At 39.5% G+C, this 19,814-nt stretch overlaps 1 protein-coding gene and 1 long non-coding RNA gene across 2 annotated transcripts; one reads left to right on the top strand and one right to left on the bottom strand.

Annotated features, from left to right (window-relative positions):
* Positions 1-1,470: 1,470 nt before the first annotated feature.
* On the bottom strand, positions 1,471-8,017 carry LOC133788432 (kinesin-like protein KIN-14I). Its single transcript, XM_062225911.1, has 19 exons — positions 7,560-8,017; positions 7,005-7,171; positions 6,769-6,912; positions 6,367-6,627; positions 6,212-6,283; positions 5,850-5,918; positions 5,554-5,631; positions 5,274-5,402; positions 5,105-5,186; positions 4,912-5,007; positions 4,638-4,814; positions 4,445-4,551; positions 4,130-4,310; positions 3,868-4,027; positions 3,505-3,758; positions 3,234-3,397; positions 2,952-3,143; positions 2,219-2,748; positions 1,471-2,022 (listed from the first exon to the last, which is right to left on the bottom strand). The coding sequence occupies exons 1-19, from the start codon at positions 7,675-7,677 to the stop codon at positions 1,884-1,886; spliced, it is 3,120 nt and encodes a 1,039-aa protein (XP_062081895.1). The 5' UTR covers positions 7,678-8,017; the 3' UTR covers positions 1,471-1,883.
* On the top strand, positions 2,283-2,856 carry LOC133788433 (uncharacterized). Its single transcript, XR_009873217.1, has 2 exons — positions 2,283-2,411; positions 2,661-2,856. It is a non-coding gene; the product is annotated as an uncharacterized LOC133788433 (long non-coding RNA).
* Positions 8,018-19,814: the final 11,797 nt, after the last annotated feature.

Consider the following 19,814-nt stretch of genomic DNA (forward strand, 5'->3'; position numbering starts at 1 on the left):
AGCCACAACTGGGTTAGGATCGAAACCCCCTGCTATCTAGCCATTGGGCAACTGGAGAATGGCTTCACCTCCATTCGATGCCCAGATCTGAGAAGGAGAAAGTCTCACATTCGTAAGCCCCACCACGACCATACCCACCTCCGTTTGAAGACCAGATCCAAGGAGGACCTGCAGAAACCCATATCTCGTAGTTGTAGAAACCCAGCCCCATCGCCATTTGAAGTCTAGATCCGAGAGGGATGAAGGAGGAAGCCCCCGTCGCTGTAGAAACCCAGATCCCGTCGGAGACTACACTGTAGGGAAGAGGCTTTATCGTCGTCTCAGCTTGAAGTGCTCTGAGCTCTACCGATCGACCTGCAAGACAAGGGAAGAAGAAGAATGAGGTTGAAGAAGAAGAAGAAGAATGAGGTTGAAGAAGAAGAAGAACAGGCGGAAATGAAAATAAGAAATTCAAATATTTTTATTATGTTAAATTAGTTTTTAATTTTTTATTTAGATTTATGTTTTTTTTTATTTACATTCACGTTTTTAAGTTTTTAACTTTAGTATTAAATTTTGATTTTTATTCATTAAAATTATTTTTACATTTTAATTCATTAAAATGTATTTAATAATTAAAAGTATTGTTTTTAAATTTTTAATTCATTTTATTTATTTTTTATATTATTAAATTAACTAATTAATAAAATATGAGGGTATTTTGGTCATATTGAAAAATAGTTTGACCAAAATCGAGCTCAGGATATCATTTTATTCCATTTTGCAAAATACAGGATTCAAATTATTATTTAATAAAATAGAAGGTCCGATTAGTAACTTTTGCAAAACACAAAGTCTAAAATAATATTTACCTAATAAATAAACAATATTATATATAAAAAATGGCATAACTTTTGTTTATGGTTTTTTAATAATATGATAAATTTTTTAAATATAAATGATATTTAAAATAAAATTAAGATTATATATTATATACTATTGTTCTAATGTTATTTTATAATATTTAAATTTATATTGATATAATTAGTAAAATAAATTAAGATTTTATATTATTAATAATGATTTATAACATTTGAATTTATATTAATATAATTATTAAATATTTAATTTTGTATTATATATTATTAACATTTGAATTAAAATTTATAATAATATAATTATTAAATATGTAGTTTTATATTAAATATTAATATAGTATTTAAATTTATATTAATATAATTAATAAATATGATTAGTTTTAGAATATATTCCACAAAAAGTAAGTATTAATTTTAGCTTTAAAAAAACTTGTTAGATATAAATTTGGAACGATCAAATTTTGTTTGGTCATTGTTTTGTTTTATGAATCATAACCATAGTTAGACTTGCACCTATCTATCTACCCAGAACAGAAGTAATTGATAAAATCGACACTGAGAAATCTAAAAGAAAACATAGAAACATACTCTACATTATCAGCACAAGAAGCGATGATATCACACAATGATATTTCATTATAGCTAATTGTGTAATGATTTCATCAAGAGTTATACAATGAGAAATGTTATAGAAATAGAACTGTAAAAGCATTTTCTTCTCTCTATACATGGAGCTTTTCTTCTTTTTTGTGGGACACATACAAAAGAAAAAGAGGAAATAAAAAAAAAAAAAAAAACTCACAAACTAACACACGTATGAACAAAACAGGAACTGGCCAGTCACACCTTAGAAACTCAGGCAATCTTTTCTCTCTTTAATCAAATAATAAGTACACGAAAAAAAAATATGACATGTGTGAAAGAAGGAACACAGTGGAACGTCCCGCAAACCCCATCACAATATATAATTGTGTGTGTGTGTATATATATACATATATCTATATGTATGCTTGTATTTATATATATTCACTTTGTAGTTCTTCGCTTTCCTTGACCATGAACTGCCTGCTTCACAGGCCTGTAGGAAGGTTGAATGAGTTGACTAGGCCCATTGGGTGCCTTCCGTGACAGTGAAGGTGAAGGAATCAGGGATGGAATCATACTCCTATTTAAAAAGCAAACACAAAATCCATTCAATAGAAGCAAAGATGAATAGTTTACTAGTGAAAACGTTTTGACTAGTGCTTAAGTGGTAACTAAATGTGATAAGTGAGCCATAATAAACGATGCCATACAAGTGCTTTATCTCAAATAAAAGAGGTAATAGCATCTATTTTATGGGAATGTATTAAAAAATTTACCTGGTTTCTGTGCTCCTCACTGGCTTGGGATTGGTTTTCCTCGTTTCTGGTCCTCCCAGGCCATTGGGAATGCTGGTGGCCTTGGATGGATTTAATTGCCAAAGCATGTCTGGCTCTGAAGAATCACTGATTGCAGCCTCTAACTGATCATCAGAATCATCAGTGGTGGCCATCTCATACCGATTACTCCTCTGTAAGTCATAATTTTGGCTCTCCTTTTTGCTCCCGTTAATCTTACTATTCAACTGTTGTTCTGGATATATCTTTGAAGGGTCTGGAAGGTAATTATGACCGAACATCTCTGTCAACTGTGAGCTATCTACATCCCAACATTCCACCAGATTTTCCTCTCTATTCATGATGTCTTGCTTGTTCACCATAATCTTATCAACCCAATCACTAGAAACTGATTCCTTATCGTCTTCTTTTCCATTTGCGTCAGGAGAACTTTCAACAGATGGCCAAGAAGATGAATGCATTAACACATCTTGAAGATCCAGACTTCGCCGTTTCAGTTTTGATGCAGAGTTCTAAATATACATGTAGAACATATATGAGAAGTTTTTTTTTTCATAGAAAACCATCATTTATAACATTGTTCAAGTAACTGAACAAATAAAAGAGTCTAAAAACCCAAAGTCTTGATAAATTATGTAACGTAGAGAAGATGAAACTCTAGTGCAGATTAGCTTGGCTTAAACATGGATTACCAATAACTGTATTTGGCACATACCTCAACGTTACCAACATCCTCTACTGGTTGCCTACGCCCCCCGGAAAACTCTTTGAGACTTTTCCAACTAGGGTGTGAAGGAGAAGACCCGGCAGATTTCAATCTAAATCTATCTGGGCTGGAGGAGCGAGAGTGTGGACGACGCTCTCGTTCTCCCTCCTTCCTCACTAGAGCTGCCTTAAGATTAGCAATCTGTAAACCAAAAACGAACAAAAAAAAATATCATCAGAAAGCATTTATGAAATGGATTGTTTGACATAAACATTAAAAATAACGATTAACCTGGTCTTTAAGCTCTTTTACGTCTGTACTATCTTTGTTAGCTTTAGCAGCACCAAGCTCGACAGTTGAAACCCGTTCAGCAAATTTCAGGGTACTGATTGTTTCCCCAACAGCTTCGGCCTCTGGGCTAATATGAACAAACATGAGCGTCTTTGCCTGTCCTCCTGAAAATTTCAAGGATCATCAACATGGGTTGTAGAGGAGAATAAATTGAGAAATAAACATTAAAAAATCAAAGGTATTCTCAAATATAGAGGATGCACATTCTTACCAAGTGAGTCTTGGAGCAGTTGTGTGAGTTTACTGTTTCTATAAGGAACATGGGAATTCTTTTGAGCAAGAGAAGAGATCACATCTCCCAAGGCAGAAAGAGATTTGTTGATATGTTGGGCCTCCTTTAATCTGTCTCCCGTGACCTCAGATTTGTCAACCCTTTCACTTCCTGCGAGATCAACCAAATGCATGCAACCACGTAGAACAGCCCCAGATGTGAGGTCCCTTCCTTGAACATGAACGGTCAAGCAACTGCAAAGAGAATAACAGTAGTTTTTTGGTATGGTCACAAATAAATGTGATGGGAATTGCAGAAGGACAATAACCCAATTTAAAACCAAAGTAAGTCTCATGCTTATACCTATGAGATCGGCTACTACGATCATTCATGGCTGTAGCACTCACTGCCCTATTCTTGTGTCCAAGATTCATCAAATATAAGACATCGGGTGTTGTTGATACAGGTACAAGATTTGCATCTGGTACATTAATTCCGTTTTGTGAACTGTTTCGAATTTCTAATGTATGTAGTAGTTAAAGAAAGAACAGATATGAAGGTATGTATATGAATTATATGTGAATGCATAAAGGATTCAAAGACAATAAAATAGTATGCAAAGGATATCTTTTGTTAACACCATCTGTAATAAGGAGATCTCGAACTTGCTCGTTGTAGATTTCAAGCATCTGTACAGATATTTCATAGAAAAAAGTATCTTTTCTCTGTTCTGAGAGAAGAAATAGGTCATGTAGTGCCCTGTAGTTTACACCTTGGCTTTCCTCTGTGAGCTCTTTTGGTCCAGTCTAAATTGGAAAATGAGTCAGAGTCCACAAATTTAGAGTAATTGATCAGAGTCTACAATTGAATGTAATTTTAAGTGAACCAAGCAAATAACATTGTATGATTGCAGTAGTAGCATGTCCAATTTCCTTCTTACCATAGTAAAAGTTTTTCCAGACCCAGTTTGGCCATAAGCAAATATGCATACGTTGTAACCATCAAGAACTGATCGTATAAGAGGTCGAGTGTCTGAAAATACCTCCTCTGTGGGAAAAGAGAAGCAGCAATTGAATAGGTGATTACCAATATGAGAATAATGAATGGAAACATATAAAGACTAACCAACCTACCTTGGGTTGCACAAGGACCAAAAACTTTGTTAAAAGTGAATGATTTGCGTCCCTCTTTGCAATACTTTGCAGGAGTGAGAACGGTAATATTGCCATCATCTATGTGATCAACGGTACTCAGGCGACTTGATTCTCCAGGAAAGAAGGGTCTGACTCGGCAGTACACTCTAATATTTCCTGAGGAAGAACATAATTAAAAACCATTAGTCCTTCTGTAAAAGCTGATGAATGCTAACATAGTAACTTAAAGAACAAGAAAAGTCACTGATTTCACCTCTCAAATCCTGCACTTGATTGTATAACTTGCGATTTTCTTCTAGGACTCTCTGATAACCTGAAGCAGCATAAGCAAGACTACGCAGGTGCTTACCTATCAAGGGAAAAACAGTTTTAAGATGGACTATTCCCCTCTACGTAACTCATATAGACTCAAAATATTTTCTTTATTTTTTCCCTGTAATTAGTACCTAAATTTTCGAACTCCTCTTTGTGCTTCATTTGTAGAAATTGCATGCCAGCTTTTGTATGATGAAGAGTAAGTTTCAAATCCTACAGCAAATGCACACCACCGGCAATTTAAAATTTATTGTCAAACAGAAATTTCATAGCACTAGTAACTATATAATAGCGTATTACCTGAATATCTCTCTGTTGTTTCTCCAGTAGCATATGCTGCTTCAAAAACAGGCTGTCAGGAGCTTCTTCATGGTTATACATTTGAGTATGCGCTTCCTCTTTGGTAGGGCTGGCATCTTTTGCTTCCATCTTCATTCATAAGAAAAAGAAAATGTCAGACCTATTATGCAGAAAGCAATTTATAATCATAATTAATTTTGCATGACAATGTATACACGTATAGTTATATATTTAGATAAAAACACAAACACCATTTTTTGTAATGAACCTATGCTTATACCTCTATATCATCTGAAGCAGGGTCTGGGAGAGACTTGTCAGTGCCAGATAACGCTATATCTTTCTGAATTGATTTTGTCTGGTATTGAGAAAAGGAAATAATTTATCAAAACAACTTGGGAGACCCAACAAATTGATGATTTTTGGCATTAGACAAATATTCTAAGATGGTAAATGCATAAAGGATGCAAGGTTTCAGATGTTAACCTTCATGACAAGTGAGGCTCAAAGGTCACAAGAACAGAAGTTTCAAATTTTAATCAAGAAGAATTTCCTTAGTGTGAGAAAGCAACTTACAAATTCACTTTGACTTGCTAAGCGACGCTCAAATTCCTCCACGACTTTACCAAGCATAGATTCAATAATCTGTTACAAGCAAAATAATAAGTATTTATTTATAGGGAACAAAGAACCTCAGACCAAAATGAACAAGTCCAGAGCTTTTGCGACAGAAGACTTAAAAATAATTTTCTGGGTGAACTTTATTGTTGCAATTATAGTAGCTAAGTCACTTGGTGGTGGTAAAAAAATTTCCCAGGAAACTTCTATTATGAGAATCAAAAGAAGTTATGATGATTCTTAAATGTATCTTATAATGAATTCCTGCCTGCCTACTTTGCAGGCTTGTAAAAAAATCTAACAGGCACAAGAATTCTTACTAGTGGAATCTCTTCGTGCCTCTTATCTGAAAGAACTTCACGGACTAACACATTCAAGGAACGAGAGATACCCTGACAATCATAATGCAAATAATTAAGATTTTATCAAATGATGAAGGCCGCATAAAATTTTGAAACAGCAAAGTTTAACTAACTGTTTCGTTGAGGTCATGACCAATATCTCCATTAGAAGATTGATTACTGGAAAGACTATCTACAGACTTCTCGCCGCATGACAAGGTTCTCAAAAAGGAGTTCACATATGGTTCTGAATTTTTCCGCATAAACGGTTTTCCAAAGGCAGGTGGTTTCATGTTTCCGCCAAATTTCCATGAACCAATTCCACCTGCTTGTTTCCACTCGCTAAAAGATTTAAGTGCTAGAACACAGTTTACAACTCTTGCAGACATTCCTCCCTGTAAATTTTAGGATATGGAAAATGTAATAGAAGACAACAAAGTAAAGCATTTCTGGAACCACAACTCATGGATGATTTATCAGAATATATGAAAATATGTTCATAATTGGCAAAAGTACAGGCAGCAATGAATATCAACCTGCTCGAGATCAGAGGCTTCGAAGGTTGGAAGCCCCATTTCCTCAACAGCTACAAGGAAGTTTCTAACGTTTTCAAAATACTGATATGCTGAAAGTGCTGCCCCATCAGGAATAATTACGGAATCAGAAGGTCCTTCTACTACCTAAATACAAGGACACTTACAATTACCATAAAGGAAAGAGAGGAAAAACTATTGATAAGTCACATATGCAAAACGAAACAAAGCCAGAATACCTTGGTTACAGAACCAGGATTGACCTTGTTAAGAACATTGCAAAGAATGATTCCACTTCGCAAACCAAGTCTGAAATCTTCTTCGGAAGGCTCAGCTGGCAAATCTTTACCCCCAACAACCCCAATTGTTCTTCTCAACCATCCAGCTGCTTCATTCCTTCTCAATGCTGCAAACAAAGTAATGATACTAAATCAACTTCTATTACTGCTCTTATTATTTTGATAACAGGAAACCATTCTCTGACATGAAAAAAACCATAAATTCATTTTTTTTCTTCTGATTCTCTATACGATCCACGTTTAGTTTCATTACCAAATAGTATTGTAAGATTCAAATTTAATACCCAATCCGATAAACCAATACAAAAATTATCAAAAAATAGATTTCTTGTAATCCATATTAGCTTCAGATCTTTTATAAATTACATTTCTTTGCCGATTAGAAACTACTTAAATCAAACTTTCGATCATATAGAGAACATCCCATCTCACATTTCAATAAGAAAAGTTCCAATATAAAACGCCATAAGAGATTAAAAAAGAAAAAAGACGTACAAGCTTCCTCAGCCTTCCTGGAAGCGAAGTCAATGGGGGTTGTACGGGCGCCATGCTGGTGAAGAACATCCTCGACTATGGAAGCTACAGAGAAGGGCAATACTTGCTCTGTTGCCATTTATATTCAATCACCCCAAAAACCCAAACCGACTCTTTCAAGATTCTAAAAAATAATCAAAACGAAAACTCAAGCAACAGGTGAATGAATCAGAAAAAGAAGAAGCAATATATAAATTTTTTTTGCTCCGAATTAAGAAAACTCTGTTTTGATTATATATATATTAAAAAAAAATAGTTTGAATTGTAACAGAGGAAGATGAATGAGATAGAAGATAACGATTCTAGGGTTTTAAATATAGGAGGAGATGAGAAAGAGAAAATAGATTTTGTTGGAAAATTTTGTTTGTAAATAAGAAGAAGAAGAAGAAGAAGAAGAAAAAGAAGATGGCCGAACCTGGTTCCGACCCTCCCGGGTCTTTTGGCTTTTAACGGTTTATATTTCGCGGGTGACAAAATTTATTTAATTAATTAATTAATAAAATAGTAAAAAAATAAAATAAAAAACAATTACTATTTGCTGTTTTTCTTAGCTGAAAAAAAAATAAAACAAAAAAAAGACAGGATAGTTTTCCCAGTTACTTTTTTATCCCTTGTTTTGTTTTTGTTTTAATCTTTGAATTGATTTCTTGTTGGTAAAAAAACTTGAGAAATTATAGATTTTTTATTTATTTTATAAATGGTGATAAATTATCTTTTGTAATTGAAAAATGTGGAGTATTAGTTAAAAGAGTCTTGTTTTAATTTTTTTTGTTTTTGTTTTTGTGGAGGGGGCAGTACAAGTAATTACTTGTTTTGATGAAAATTATCTAGAAGAGATTTTATTTTCACCATTTACTAAATTTTGTTACAGATTTACAATTGAGGAATGAAGCCAATCGAGCATGAAATTAACCTAATAATAATTTAAATGACAAAAAAAAAAAAAAAGAAGAAGAAGACTTTTGCTCAAATCATTTTCTATTTCCACGCAGACAGATTATCCTTTTCTTTAATTAAATTTCTTCTTCTGGATGGGTTATATATGTTTGTTCTCCCTCTTTTTTAGAATCAGAATATGTAGTATCTTAAAAAATATATATAAAAATGTTATGTAAATTATGGTTTGCTTTTTATTATTATTATTATTATTATTATTATTATTATTTATATACAGAGACTTATCCGAAGATATATATTAAATTGTAGAAATGATTGAATATTGAATGGAAAGGTGAATAGTGCTTGGATTGGGAGTTGTATAATCAATAAGGATAGGAAAGCCTTTTCTATATAGATGGTCTTGTATCATCAAGTTCAACTTTGTATACTCTCTTTTTCGTACTCAAAACTCATGGTGGGGAGTTACATAGGATAACCACACATCAACTTTGCATAACATCATAAGCAATAAATTTATAGATAATATATATATACAGATTTATTAAGATATATTTGTTCACGCTGTTTTTCGTCAACTTAAATCTGAATAACACTAAACAAAGATTCAGAAAATAAGAAAAAATAGTATGTTTTTTATGTGGTTCAGCAGTTAAAATCTGTCTAGTATACGAGTCAATATTATTGATTCGTAATACTTTCTCAAAGCTTTCTCAAGACAATTCAACCATGTATTCTCAGTGCTTATATTGTCTACAAATAAAAAATATCACGCTATTTTTAGGTCTTATTAAGATAATATCTTCCACTAATTTAAGAAAGTTACAATCAATTATTCAAATATGAAATAAATGTAATTAAACATTAAATACATAATATCCCATAATAATTGAGATTTAATTATCAGATAACAACAAATCCCTAAGGAATAGGGATCTCCTAACAGTTGTTGTGTGCAAAACGCGTTGCTGACCTCGAATGCAAGGTTGACGCGCTTTCGAGATCGATCTATACTTCGAGCTCGTTATTCCCCTCCTCAGCCGGTGGTTTCATCGAACTCAATCTTCGGAGACCAATATCTTCGAGCTTGCAACTAAGGTTCAAATACCATCCATATGCATCAGAAAAGATTGTTTATTTTTAGCTTGAAGCTTAAGCTCGAACCTTTTAAACTTGTGCTCGAATCATGCTTATTCATACAAGTGTTCAGGCAATGCTTGTCATTTTTGAGCTTACGCTTTACGAGCCTACATTTCAAGACTCATTTATTCATCCTCAACATTTGGGTGTAACAATATTTCACATTTCCAATTTCAGTAATAAAGAAAAAAAAAATATAGCCAACAAGAGTTGAAAAATCATCTATTTAATTATATACCAGGTAAAAACAATGTGCAATATACATTTACTTAATTTATTTAGGAAATATATTAATTTATTTTTATTGTAATTGTTATATAAATTTTAAATAAATAAACAATGTCATATGTTATAAAAAAAATGACATAAACATATTAAAACAAAAAATTAACCAAAACATTGTTTATAATTTTTAATAAATAAAAAATAAAAAACTGTTAAACCAAGAATCATTTAGATACACACTTTTTATGTTAAAACTAGATACAAGCAACGTGCAATGTACGCTTTCTTAATTTTATTAATAGAATTTACATTGTTGACGCCGTTTTTCGTCAACAGATAAAAGAAGAGAGCACGTAAACAATTAAAGACAATGGCCAAAAGAATCAAACGAATCAAACACACGGTTTTTTACGTGGTTCAGCAGTTAAATCTGCCTAGTCCACGAGTCTCTGTTATTAACCTCAAGATTATCTCTGAACAATTCTTTAGCATGAATTCTCCAGAGTTTTCTCTCAAGGATCAGAATTTCAGTCCTTTACAATGGTGCATGCCTTCTCTATTTATAGAGAAGGATGCAGAATACTATCCCACATATTTTGGGTAGTTACTCTTTTGTGAATAAAATAAGTGGCTTTAAATGCCTTTAATCAGATAAAAAATGAAACGTCCCTGAAGACCAGGAAACGCATAACTGACTAAATAATATCCCACGATTCTTGGGGATTTACATCAATAAATGAGGATTACATCTCATGTTTACAATACTTGTAGATATTCAAGGTGGTCATAGCGTATCTCCAAGGCTTCAGCATCTCAGGTTTCACGTCATTGTGCGAGCCACTGACATCTCCCGAGCTAGCATTGCTTTCGAGATAGTATATCGAGCTCGAGATCCCTGCTCCGGAGTTGTTCCTGAAGATGAGGGGCTCTCAGAGCTACCTTTCGAGATCGAGATCATTTCGAGGTCACTACATTCGAGGTCATGTATCATACTTTGCAGGCTCGATTTACAATCGTAGAGCATACCCTAACCCTCACGAGACCATTTAATGCGAACTCAGCTTTCGAGGTCATATTTACTATGGCTCGAAATCTGGGTATAACATTTTGCCCCCTCAAAAGTATTTTTTTGAGTCCTAAGAGAAGGAAACTTTTGAACTACTCTTTCTGGGAACCATACCGTCACACTCTTAAAAACGGACACCTGCCAGATGGGTATTGCTCACTTTAGGTACTTGAGTACCTTGGGAACACGCCCACGATCGTTCGTCTGACAACTTTTCGGCGCCATCTTATCACCGATTCCCCTCCATTCGATCTGTTGAGGATTTTAACCAACGCTCCTGATCAATTTAGTTTTCCCACCTATATATATAAGATCTCCTCTTCGTCTTCTTCTTTACGTTTGTTCATTGTAAACCAGAAAGAAAAGAAAAAACAAGAAAGCCAGAAACTTTCTTAAGAAGCTTCCATCCCGTGCATGTTTTCTCGACCCAAAAAACAAAGGAACCCTGGTCTGTTCGAGTCAGTGAGTTCTTTCTTGCAACCTCTTCTCCGAACGATGATTTCGCTACAATCACCATCACTGTGTAAGTATGCCATTTTTGTTCTTAGCTCTTTTTTTTTTTTTTTTTTGTTATGTCGTTCTTGCTGCGTATAATAGAATGATACGATAGGAGGTTTTGGATCAATAGGCTTTATGTTTTCTGGATTTTCTTTCTGGATGTTCACCTCTGGTTTATGCCCAGTTTTGTCCTTTGAACGGCGTTTCAACTTTCTGGGTTTTGAAAATTTTAGGCTATGTTTCTTGTACACCAAGTTTTCGGGTAAAAACCCTTGTTCTTGACAATTACACGAAACCCGAAAATGCCCTTTCCTGGCTAACCGCCACCTTTCTTTCCCTTGAATTTCGGGATTTTCAAAAAATCATCCACGTTCTTTTTCTTCCCTGTGGAACACGCGCTCTGACTCTTTAGTGAGGGTCTTAATACTTAGTTTCTTGTCGTTAGATATCCGAGCTCATCCTATCGAGTTCGTGATCCTTGCATGCATGGCCCTCACCATTTTTTCTTTCTCGTTAGATGTCACAGAATCTGGAAAGACGGTGGGGGTCATTACGAGCAATCCCTTACGAGCCCAAATCTCCGAGCCCGGAATCGGTCTTTGCCCGGAACCAACGTCGGATAAAAGAATACGAGCTTGCGCGCGAGCAGGAGGACATTTGAGCCCACTATCGTCGTCAGATAGACGAGGTCATTGAAAAGAAGAGAAAAGTCCTTCGGGAGGCCATCTATCCGGAGCCTAACCCCGGACCCAGGCCAGTTCCCCTCGACCCCGCGTTAAAAGTCACGGTAGCATACCACCCGGGGGAACTTCAGTTTTCCTTAATGGCGGAGCCTTCGTCTTCGCAGCCTAGGAGGGAGATGTTTGAAGCCGAATTCTACCAGAGTTCGGTTACCACCTCCGACCAGATAACTGACATCCTGGCCATTCATGGCCTTAGCTCGTTGGACACACTGAAGTGTCGAGCTCCGACAAGGCATGAACAGAGCTGTTTCGCTCCTGGGGGCCGCGATTCCAGTGTGAAATATGCGGCCTAGAGCCAGGAACACATAAGGGCAGGAGCTTTGCTGCCCCTGAAGTCCTTTTTCAGAGACTTCATCGATTTCGTTGGGTTGGCTCCATTCCAACTCAACACCAACTCATACAGGGTGCTGTCTGCCCTGAGGTCCTTATTCCACGAGCTGGGGTGGGTAGGACCTTCACCCCAAGAGATTTTATATCTCTTTTGTTTGAAGAGTAATCCCTCCCGAGCTCGGGGAGGAGATGGTTTCTACTATCTTTCGAGCTACCCCAAAGAGACAAAGATCTTTGAAGACCTTCCGAACCATCCCCCTGACTTCAAGAAGGCTTTTTTCTGGACAGACGGTCTGTTCCCATCTCGACATCGTTCGTTTAGGCGGATTCGTAAGTATTCTCGTTACTTTCTATTTTTGAGCTCAAATTTTTAGCCCTTGAATCCATGTTTAGTTGAAGTGTATCTCGCCTTTCAGCTAACTTTCAGCGTCCCACCCCTGAGGAGACAATGAAGGAGCACAGAGAGAGTCTGCTCCGACTCCCTTATGGCAGGAGGTCTCTCTCATTTCTGCTACATGAGGACAAGCTACGAGCTTGTGGGTTGTTGGGACAGGGCCAGTCAACCTCTGACTGGTCCAGTAAAAAATACGAACGCTGGGAGGAAGTGCCACTGCCCTCAGGCATCTTTCCTCCGAGGAGAGAAAGGAAAGCGTCTCTCCCAATTCGCTCGAGAAGTCCGCGGTCGGGAAATGAGGCCAATGACGAAGCCTCGAGTTCGGATTCTGGTGGAGGTAAAACCCTTCCTACTTCGCGAATGTGGTCCCCCACTTTATTAAAACACAGGCCCAATAGACTAGTCTCGTGCCCACAGGATAGATACCACTTCTACATATGGAGTTGGGTAGATGACTGTGTCCATAGGTTTGATAGTGGGCTCGGGAAATACGACACTATGTATATCACGGACGAGGCGTGGAATGGGATAGCTGTGCAGTATGGGACCAATGATTATAGGGACCTTTCGAGGTTATCACCAACTTATAGGGAAGGCACTCCCCCCGCCTCTTCTGAAGACGGGGGAATTTCATGGTCCCCAAGCTCAAGCTCGGGGGAAAGTTCCAGTTAGGTTTTTCCTTCCACCACTCTATATATGGTGTTGAAGTAACTTGTATCTCTTTTACTGACTCACTGTGATGACTTGTGCAGGCGATATGGACTCCGACCTCGACGCCCTTATCGACAATGCGGGTGCCAAGAGGAGCAAACGCCCCAGGGCAGGGGGACTGAAAACCAGCCAGCCTGGGAAAGGCTCCAAGAAATCTAGGAAAACTCCTCCTCCTCCCCCGCCGGCTTCGAGCTCTGCTGCTGCGTTGACTGGCCAGACTAACGCCCCCACAACGATACCACCCTCGCAGGCCGTCGTCTCTGTGGTGGCGCCGGCCTCGCAGACTGGTATCGGTGCCGTGGTCGAATCCCAACCTCCTGTGGTGGGTCAAATGTCTTCTCCTCAGCTCGCCAAAAGACCTTCTGCTTCCCGAGCTCAGAAGCTAACCATTTCCACCCATATGGATTCGTATGTGGTGGATAATGCTGCCGGTCCTCACGGGTCTACGCTGATCTCGGATGTAATGTCCCGGATCGGCCAGAGCTACGGCAGTTTCGAGGCTCCTCAGTGGCAGTGTCTAACTGGCACTCGAGACCGCACTGTCCTGTACGAGAAGAGTATCGAGCACACTGCCGCGGTAAGTATCCTTCTATATTCCCTTTGCTTACATTCATACTGTCTCGAGGCTAATGATGGTTTCTTCCTTTTTTCAGGCTCTTGCTTTCACTGCCCAGCTCAATTACGAGCTGAACAACGAGATCCATTCGAGCAGGACCCTCACCCAAGAGGAGAGGGACCTCCACCTTAGAGCGAATGATGACCTGAAGGCGGCGAATACTAAGCTCGAGGAAGTGGTTAAGGAGCGTGAGGAAATGGCCAAGGAGCTCGGAAAGCTGAAAAACGAACTCGAGGAGCAAAAGAAAGATAACATCCAGCTTCGGGAGACCAATAAGAAGCTCGAGGAAGATAAGGCTGTCACCCTCGACCTTATGGAGGATATCAAAACCCGCCTTACTGCCGAGTTCAAAGAAAAGAAGGAAACGACGGTCGATTCAGCCATGTACCGGATGTGGGCCTATAACGAAGAACTGGACACCAGTTTTTTGGGTCCCCACGAGGCGTCCTTCCTCGAACGATGGAATGCTCGGCTCGAGAAGGAAGAGGCTGAACTGCTCGAGAAAGAGAAGGCTAAGCAGCTCGAGAAGGAAAAGGCTGCTCCGGGTACCGTTTCAGAGGGAGCTCAGGAGGATAGTCATGCTATTCGTCCTGAGGGGTCCGGTGCCGCTGAGAAGGCCAAGGAGACTCCTCTTCATTGAGTCTGACCTCGGGGAGATCAGTCATTGGGGCTGCGTCCTCTTATGTAATTATTGTGAATTACGCCCATGGGGCTGATACAATTTCTTTAACTAATTTAATTTTTTACATGCTTTACATTTCTTGGCTCGAAATATTTTGCACATTCTTATAATTGATGAACTCGTTTATGTTTATTTATGCATACAAACATAGTTTGGATTTTAGGCTCGAAATTCGATGCATTCATGCATAGTTTATTCGGATTATCCGTTTCCGACCTCGTTATTTATCAAGGTCGGATATTACTCCAACCATGAACTCGAAAGTACTTATATGGTATGTAATATGAATGATTTGGTTATATCTTTTTTTTTTTTAGTTACTTTTCCTCATCCTCAGTATTTTAGCTCCGAGGTTAAGAGTTCGAAACTATATTTCTAAGATATTCCAACCTCGACTTTGACTTATCTCGCAATAGGTTTAGGCTCCCATTTATCATCGATCGATAATTTGGCTGGTTTGTTCCAAACCTGTTGTGTCTACACATCTGGTTAACTCCAGATATTTAGGTTTTGATGGTTCGGTTATATCCGAACTATCTAAGCTCGCGCATTTGGTCATGTCCAAATACTTTGTGTTTGATAATTCGGTTATGTTCGAACTATCTAATATCGCGTACTTGGTTATATCCAAATACTTTATGTATATTTTTTATTTTTTAAGCTGGTGGTATGTATACCAATGATGCCCCCTTAATATCCTATGAGTGTGATCATAGGTTATTAAATTAAGAGAGATTGCAAAAATAAAAATAAAATACATGTGAAACAAAGTAGACCCTTATTTGAAATTAAAAAACAAACTAAATACAGAAAATCATGGTTACAGGCGACACTTTCTACACTATTGATAATATGGTCTAAGGTGTTCGCCATTCCATGCTCGAGGTATTAGGCTCCCATCTAATCTCACAAGTTTGTATACGCCCGGTCGGATGATTGACTCTATCTGGTATGGTCCTTCCCAGTTCGGCCCGAGCACCCCAGCTGCTGGATCTCGGGTTGCTAAGAATACTCGTCTCAAAATCAGGTCTCCCACTCCGAACTTTCGGTCTCGAACCCTCTTATTGAAATATCTCGTGGTCCGTTGCTGGTAAGCAGCATTTTTCAGCTGAGCCTCTTCCCTTTTTTCTTCGATCAAGTCTAGGGTTTCTTCGAGCTGAGTATGATTGGAACTTTGGTCGTAAATCTGAGTTCGAATCGTTGGAATTTCGACCTCAATGGGCAACATTGCCTTGCAGCCGTATGCTAGAGAAAACGGGGTATGCCCAGTTGATGTCCGAGCTGTAGTCCTATATCCCCAAAGGACTTGGGGTAATTCCTCAGGCCATCGGCCCTTTGCTTCTTCCAACTTTTTCTTCAAGGAACTCTTGAGAGTTTTATTAACGGCTTCGACCTGACCGTTCGCCTGAGGATGAGCCACTGACGAAAAGCTCTTTATTATACCGTTCTTGTTACAAAAGTTGGTAAATAAGTCGCAATCAAACTGGGTTCCGTTGTCAGACACAATCTTTCTTGGCACTCCATATCGGCATACGATGTTCTTTACCACGAAATCTAGGATCTTCTTCGAAGTTATGGTCGCCAATGGTTCAGCCTCCGTCCATTTTGTGAAGTAATCAACCGCGACCACAGCATACTTTACTCCTCCTTTGCCAGTTGGGAGCGAGCCTATGAGGTCGATCCCCCACACTGCAAAAGGCCATGGGGATGTCAACATGGTCAGTTCGGAAGGTGGAGCTCGGGGTATCATGGCGAATCTCTGGCATTTGTCACACTTTTTCACGTACTCGAAAGAGTCCGTTTTAATGGTTGGCCAGAAATATCCTTGGCGTATAATCTTCTTGGATAGGCTATGCCCCCCGGTATGATCTCCGCAGAACCCTTCATGAATTTCTTCAATAATCTTCTTTGCCTCGGGGGGAGTCACACATCTGAGCAATGGCATGGAATACCCTCTTCTGTATAGCCTTCCATCTAGGATGGTGTAACGAGGAAGTTGATACATTAGTTTCCGAGCCTGACTTCGATCTTTTGGAAAAATTCCATTTTCGAGGTATTCAACGATCGGGCTCATCCAGGTCGGTTCTGTCTCGATCATGCACACATCTTCCTTGTCTGGCTCAGTAATGCTGGGTGCTGACAAGTGTTCTACGGGTACAACATTCAGCTCCTCATTTTCAGTGGAAGTGGCGAGCCGAGCTAAGGCATCTGCATTTGAGTTTTGTTCTCGGGGAACCTGTTCGATCGCATAAAACTCGAAAAACTCCAATGCGGATTTTGCCTTCTCCAGATAAGCTGCCATTTTTGTGCCACGAGCCTGGTATTCTCCCAAGATTTGATTTACCACGAGCTGGGAGTTGCTGTAACAATGTATAGCTTTGGCCTTGAGCTCCTTTGCTATTCGTAGTCCCGCAAGTAAAGCTTCATACTCAGCTTCATTATTAGATGCTTTAAAGCCGTACTTTAAAGCAGAGTGAAATCTGCTCCCTGCAGGAGTGATCAGAATAACTCCTGCCCTTGCTCCATTTTCATTTGACGACCCGTCGACGTAAAGTTTCCACAGCTCGTGGGCCGTGGTTGTTACCTCGTCGTCGGCTGTACCGGTGCACTCCACTATAAAATCTGCCAACGCTTGTGCCTTAATGGTTGTTCTCGGATGGTAGGTGATCTCGAACTGTCCGAGCTCAACAGCCCATTTAAGGAGTCGACCAGATGCCTCTGGTTTGGACAAGACTTGCCTTAGTGGTTGATCTGTTAGTACATGGATAGGATGCGCTTGAAAGTAAGGGCGGAGCTTGCGAGATGAGTGGATTAGGCTGAGGGCGAGCTTCTCCATTAGTGGATATCTTGACTCTGCCCCCAGTAATCTTTTACTGATGTAGTAGACGGGTTTCTGTATTCCCTCTTCTTCTCGAACTAGCACCGCGCTTATCGCGTGTTCAGTTGTTGAGAGGTATAAGAACAGTACTTCTCCCGTCTCAGGCTTCGATAGGATGGGTGGTTTGGCTAAGTGCCTTTTGAGCTCTTGAAAGGCTAGCTCGCACTCATCTGTCCATTCGAACTTTTTACTTCCTTTCAATAAGTTGAAGAATGGGAGATCGCGGTCAAGCTTTGAACCTGCCCAGAGCTGCCATCCTGCCAGTCAAGCTTTGAACATCTTTATGCTTCCGAGGTGAAGGCATATCGATCAGGGCCTTTATTTTATCGGGATTAGCCTCGATTCCACGAGAGTTGACAATGAAACCCAGAAATTTCCCTGAAGACACCCCAAAAGTGCACTTCTGAGGATTCAACTTCATGTTGTACTTTCTGAGCACGCCAAAGCACTCTTCGAGGTCATCAACATGGTTCTTGTTAAGTTGAGACTTTACAAGCATGTCGTCAACATAAACTTCCATGTTGTTCCCTATTTGCTCTGAGAACATCATGTTTACGAGCCGCTGGTACGTGGCTCCGGCATTCTTGAGTCCAAATGGCATGACATTGTAGCAGTAGAGCCCTTTATCTGTAATGAAGCTCGTATGCTCTTGGTCGGGGGCATGCATGGGAATCTGGTTATATCCAGAATAGGCATCCATGAACGACATCAGACCATGCCCCGCCGTGGCGTCTACGAGCTGATCAATTCTCGGCAGGGGAAAACAGTCTTTCGGGCAGGCTTTGTTGAGGTCCGAGTAGTCAATGCACGTCCTCCACGTCCCATTGGGCTTCGGGACCAACACTGGATTGGCCACCCAATCAGGGTAAAAAGCGTCCCTTATAAAATTATTTGCTTTCAGCCTGTCCACCTCCTCCTTTAGTGCTTTCTTTCTGTCTTCATCCAGCTGCCTTCGCTTTTGCTGCTTCGGGGGAAAGCTTTTGTCTATATTCAATGCGTGGCTCGCTACATTAGGGCTTATTCCCACCATGTCAGAGTGTGACCACGCGAAGACATCCTGGTTTTTCTTCAGGAAGAAAATTAATTGCTATTTTGATTCGTCTTGGAGGTGTTTCCCGACCTTCACCTTCTTTGAGGGATCAGATTCATCGAGCTGAACCTCTTCGAGCTCCTCCAAAGGTTGGAGGTCAACCTTTTCCTCAATCCTCGGATCGATCTCCTCATCAATTTATAAAACTTTCCCATCTTTATTCTGTATGACGAGTGCTTGAGCGCTCGTTTGTTTCTTTCCCCTCAAGGAAATGCTGTAGCACTCCCTTCCTGCCAATTGATCTCCTTTCAATGTTCCGACCCCGCTTGGAGTTGGGAACTTAAGGGCTAGATGCCTTACAGATGAAACTGCCCCCAGCCCGACCAGGGCGGGTCTCCCGAGCAGTACATTGTAGGCAGATGGTAACTCTACCACCACGAACTCCATCATCTTGGTCACCGAGACTGGATAGTCTCCCAAGGTCACAGGGAGTTCAATGGACCCCATACAGGCGGTTCCTTCTCCAGAAAAGCTGTACAAAGTGGTTGCACAAGCCTTCAGGTCGCGAAGGGAGAGTCCCATTTTCTCTAGTGTCGCTTTATAAAGAATGTTAACTGAGCTCCCATTGTCTATGAGAACTCGGCGCACTCTTTTGTTGGCAAGCTGCAGGGTGATGACAAGTGGGTCATGATGAGGGAACTGGACATGGGAGGCATCTTCCTCGGTGAAGGTTATAGGCTGAGTTTCAACCCTTTGGCTTTTTGGTGCCCTTGGTTCGGGTTCATAAGGAGACCCGTCCCCTGTCTTCAGTTCATTCACATATCGCTTTTGAGCATTTCTACCTCCTCCTGCGAGATGAGGACCGCCCGAGATGGTTATAACGTCCTCTCCATCTATCGGCGGAGGCCTGTCTTCTTCCCGAGATCGGGAGTTATTATTCTGTGCTGCTGGAAGCGCGGCTACTCTCTGGCTGGCAGTAGTCTGTCCAGTACTCTGTTTTTTGACG

This window comes from Humulus lupulus, chromosome 7 (assembly GCF_963169125.1).
Source record: "Humulus lupulus chromosome 7, drHumLupu1.1, whole genome shotgun sequence".
Lineage (NCBI taxonomy): Eukaryota > Viridiplantae > Streptophyta > Magnoliopsida > Rosales > Cannabaceae > Humulus > Humulus lupulus.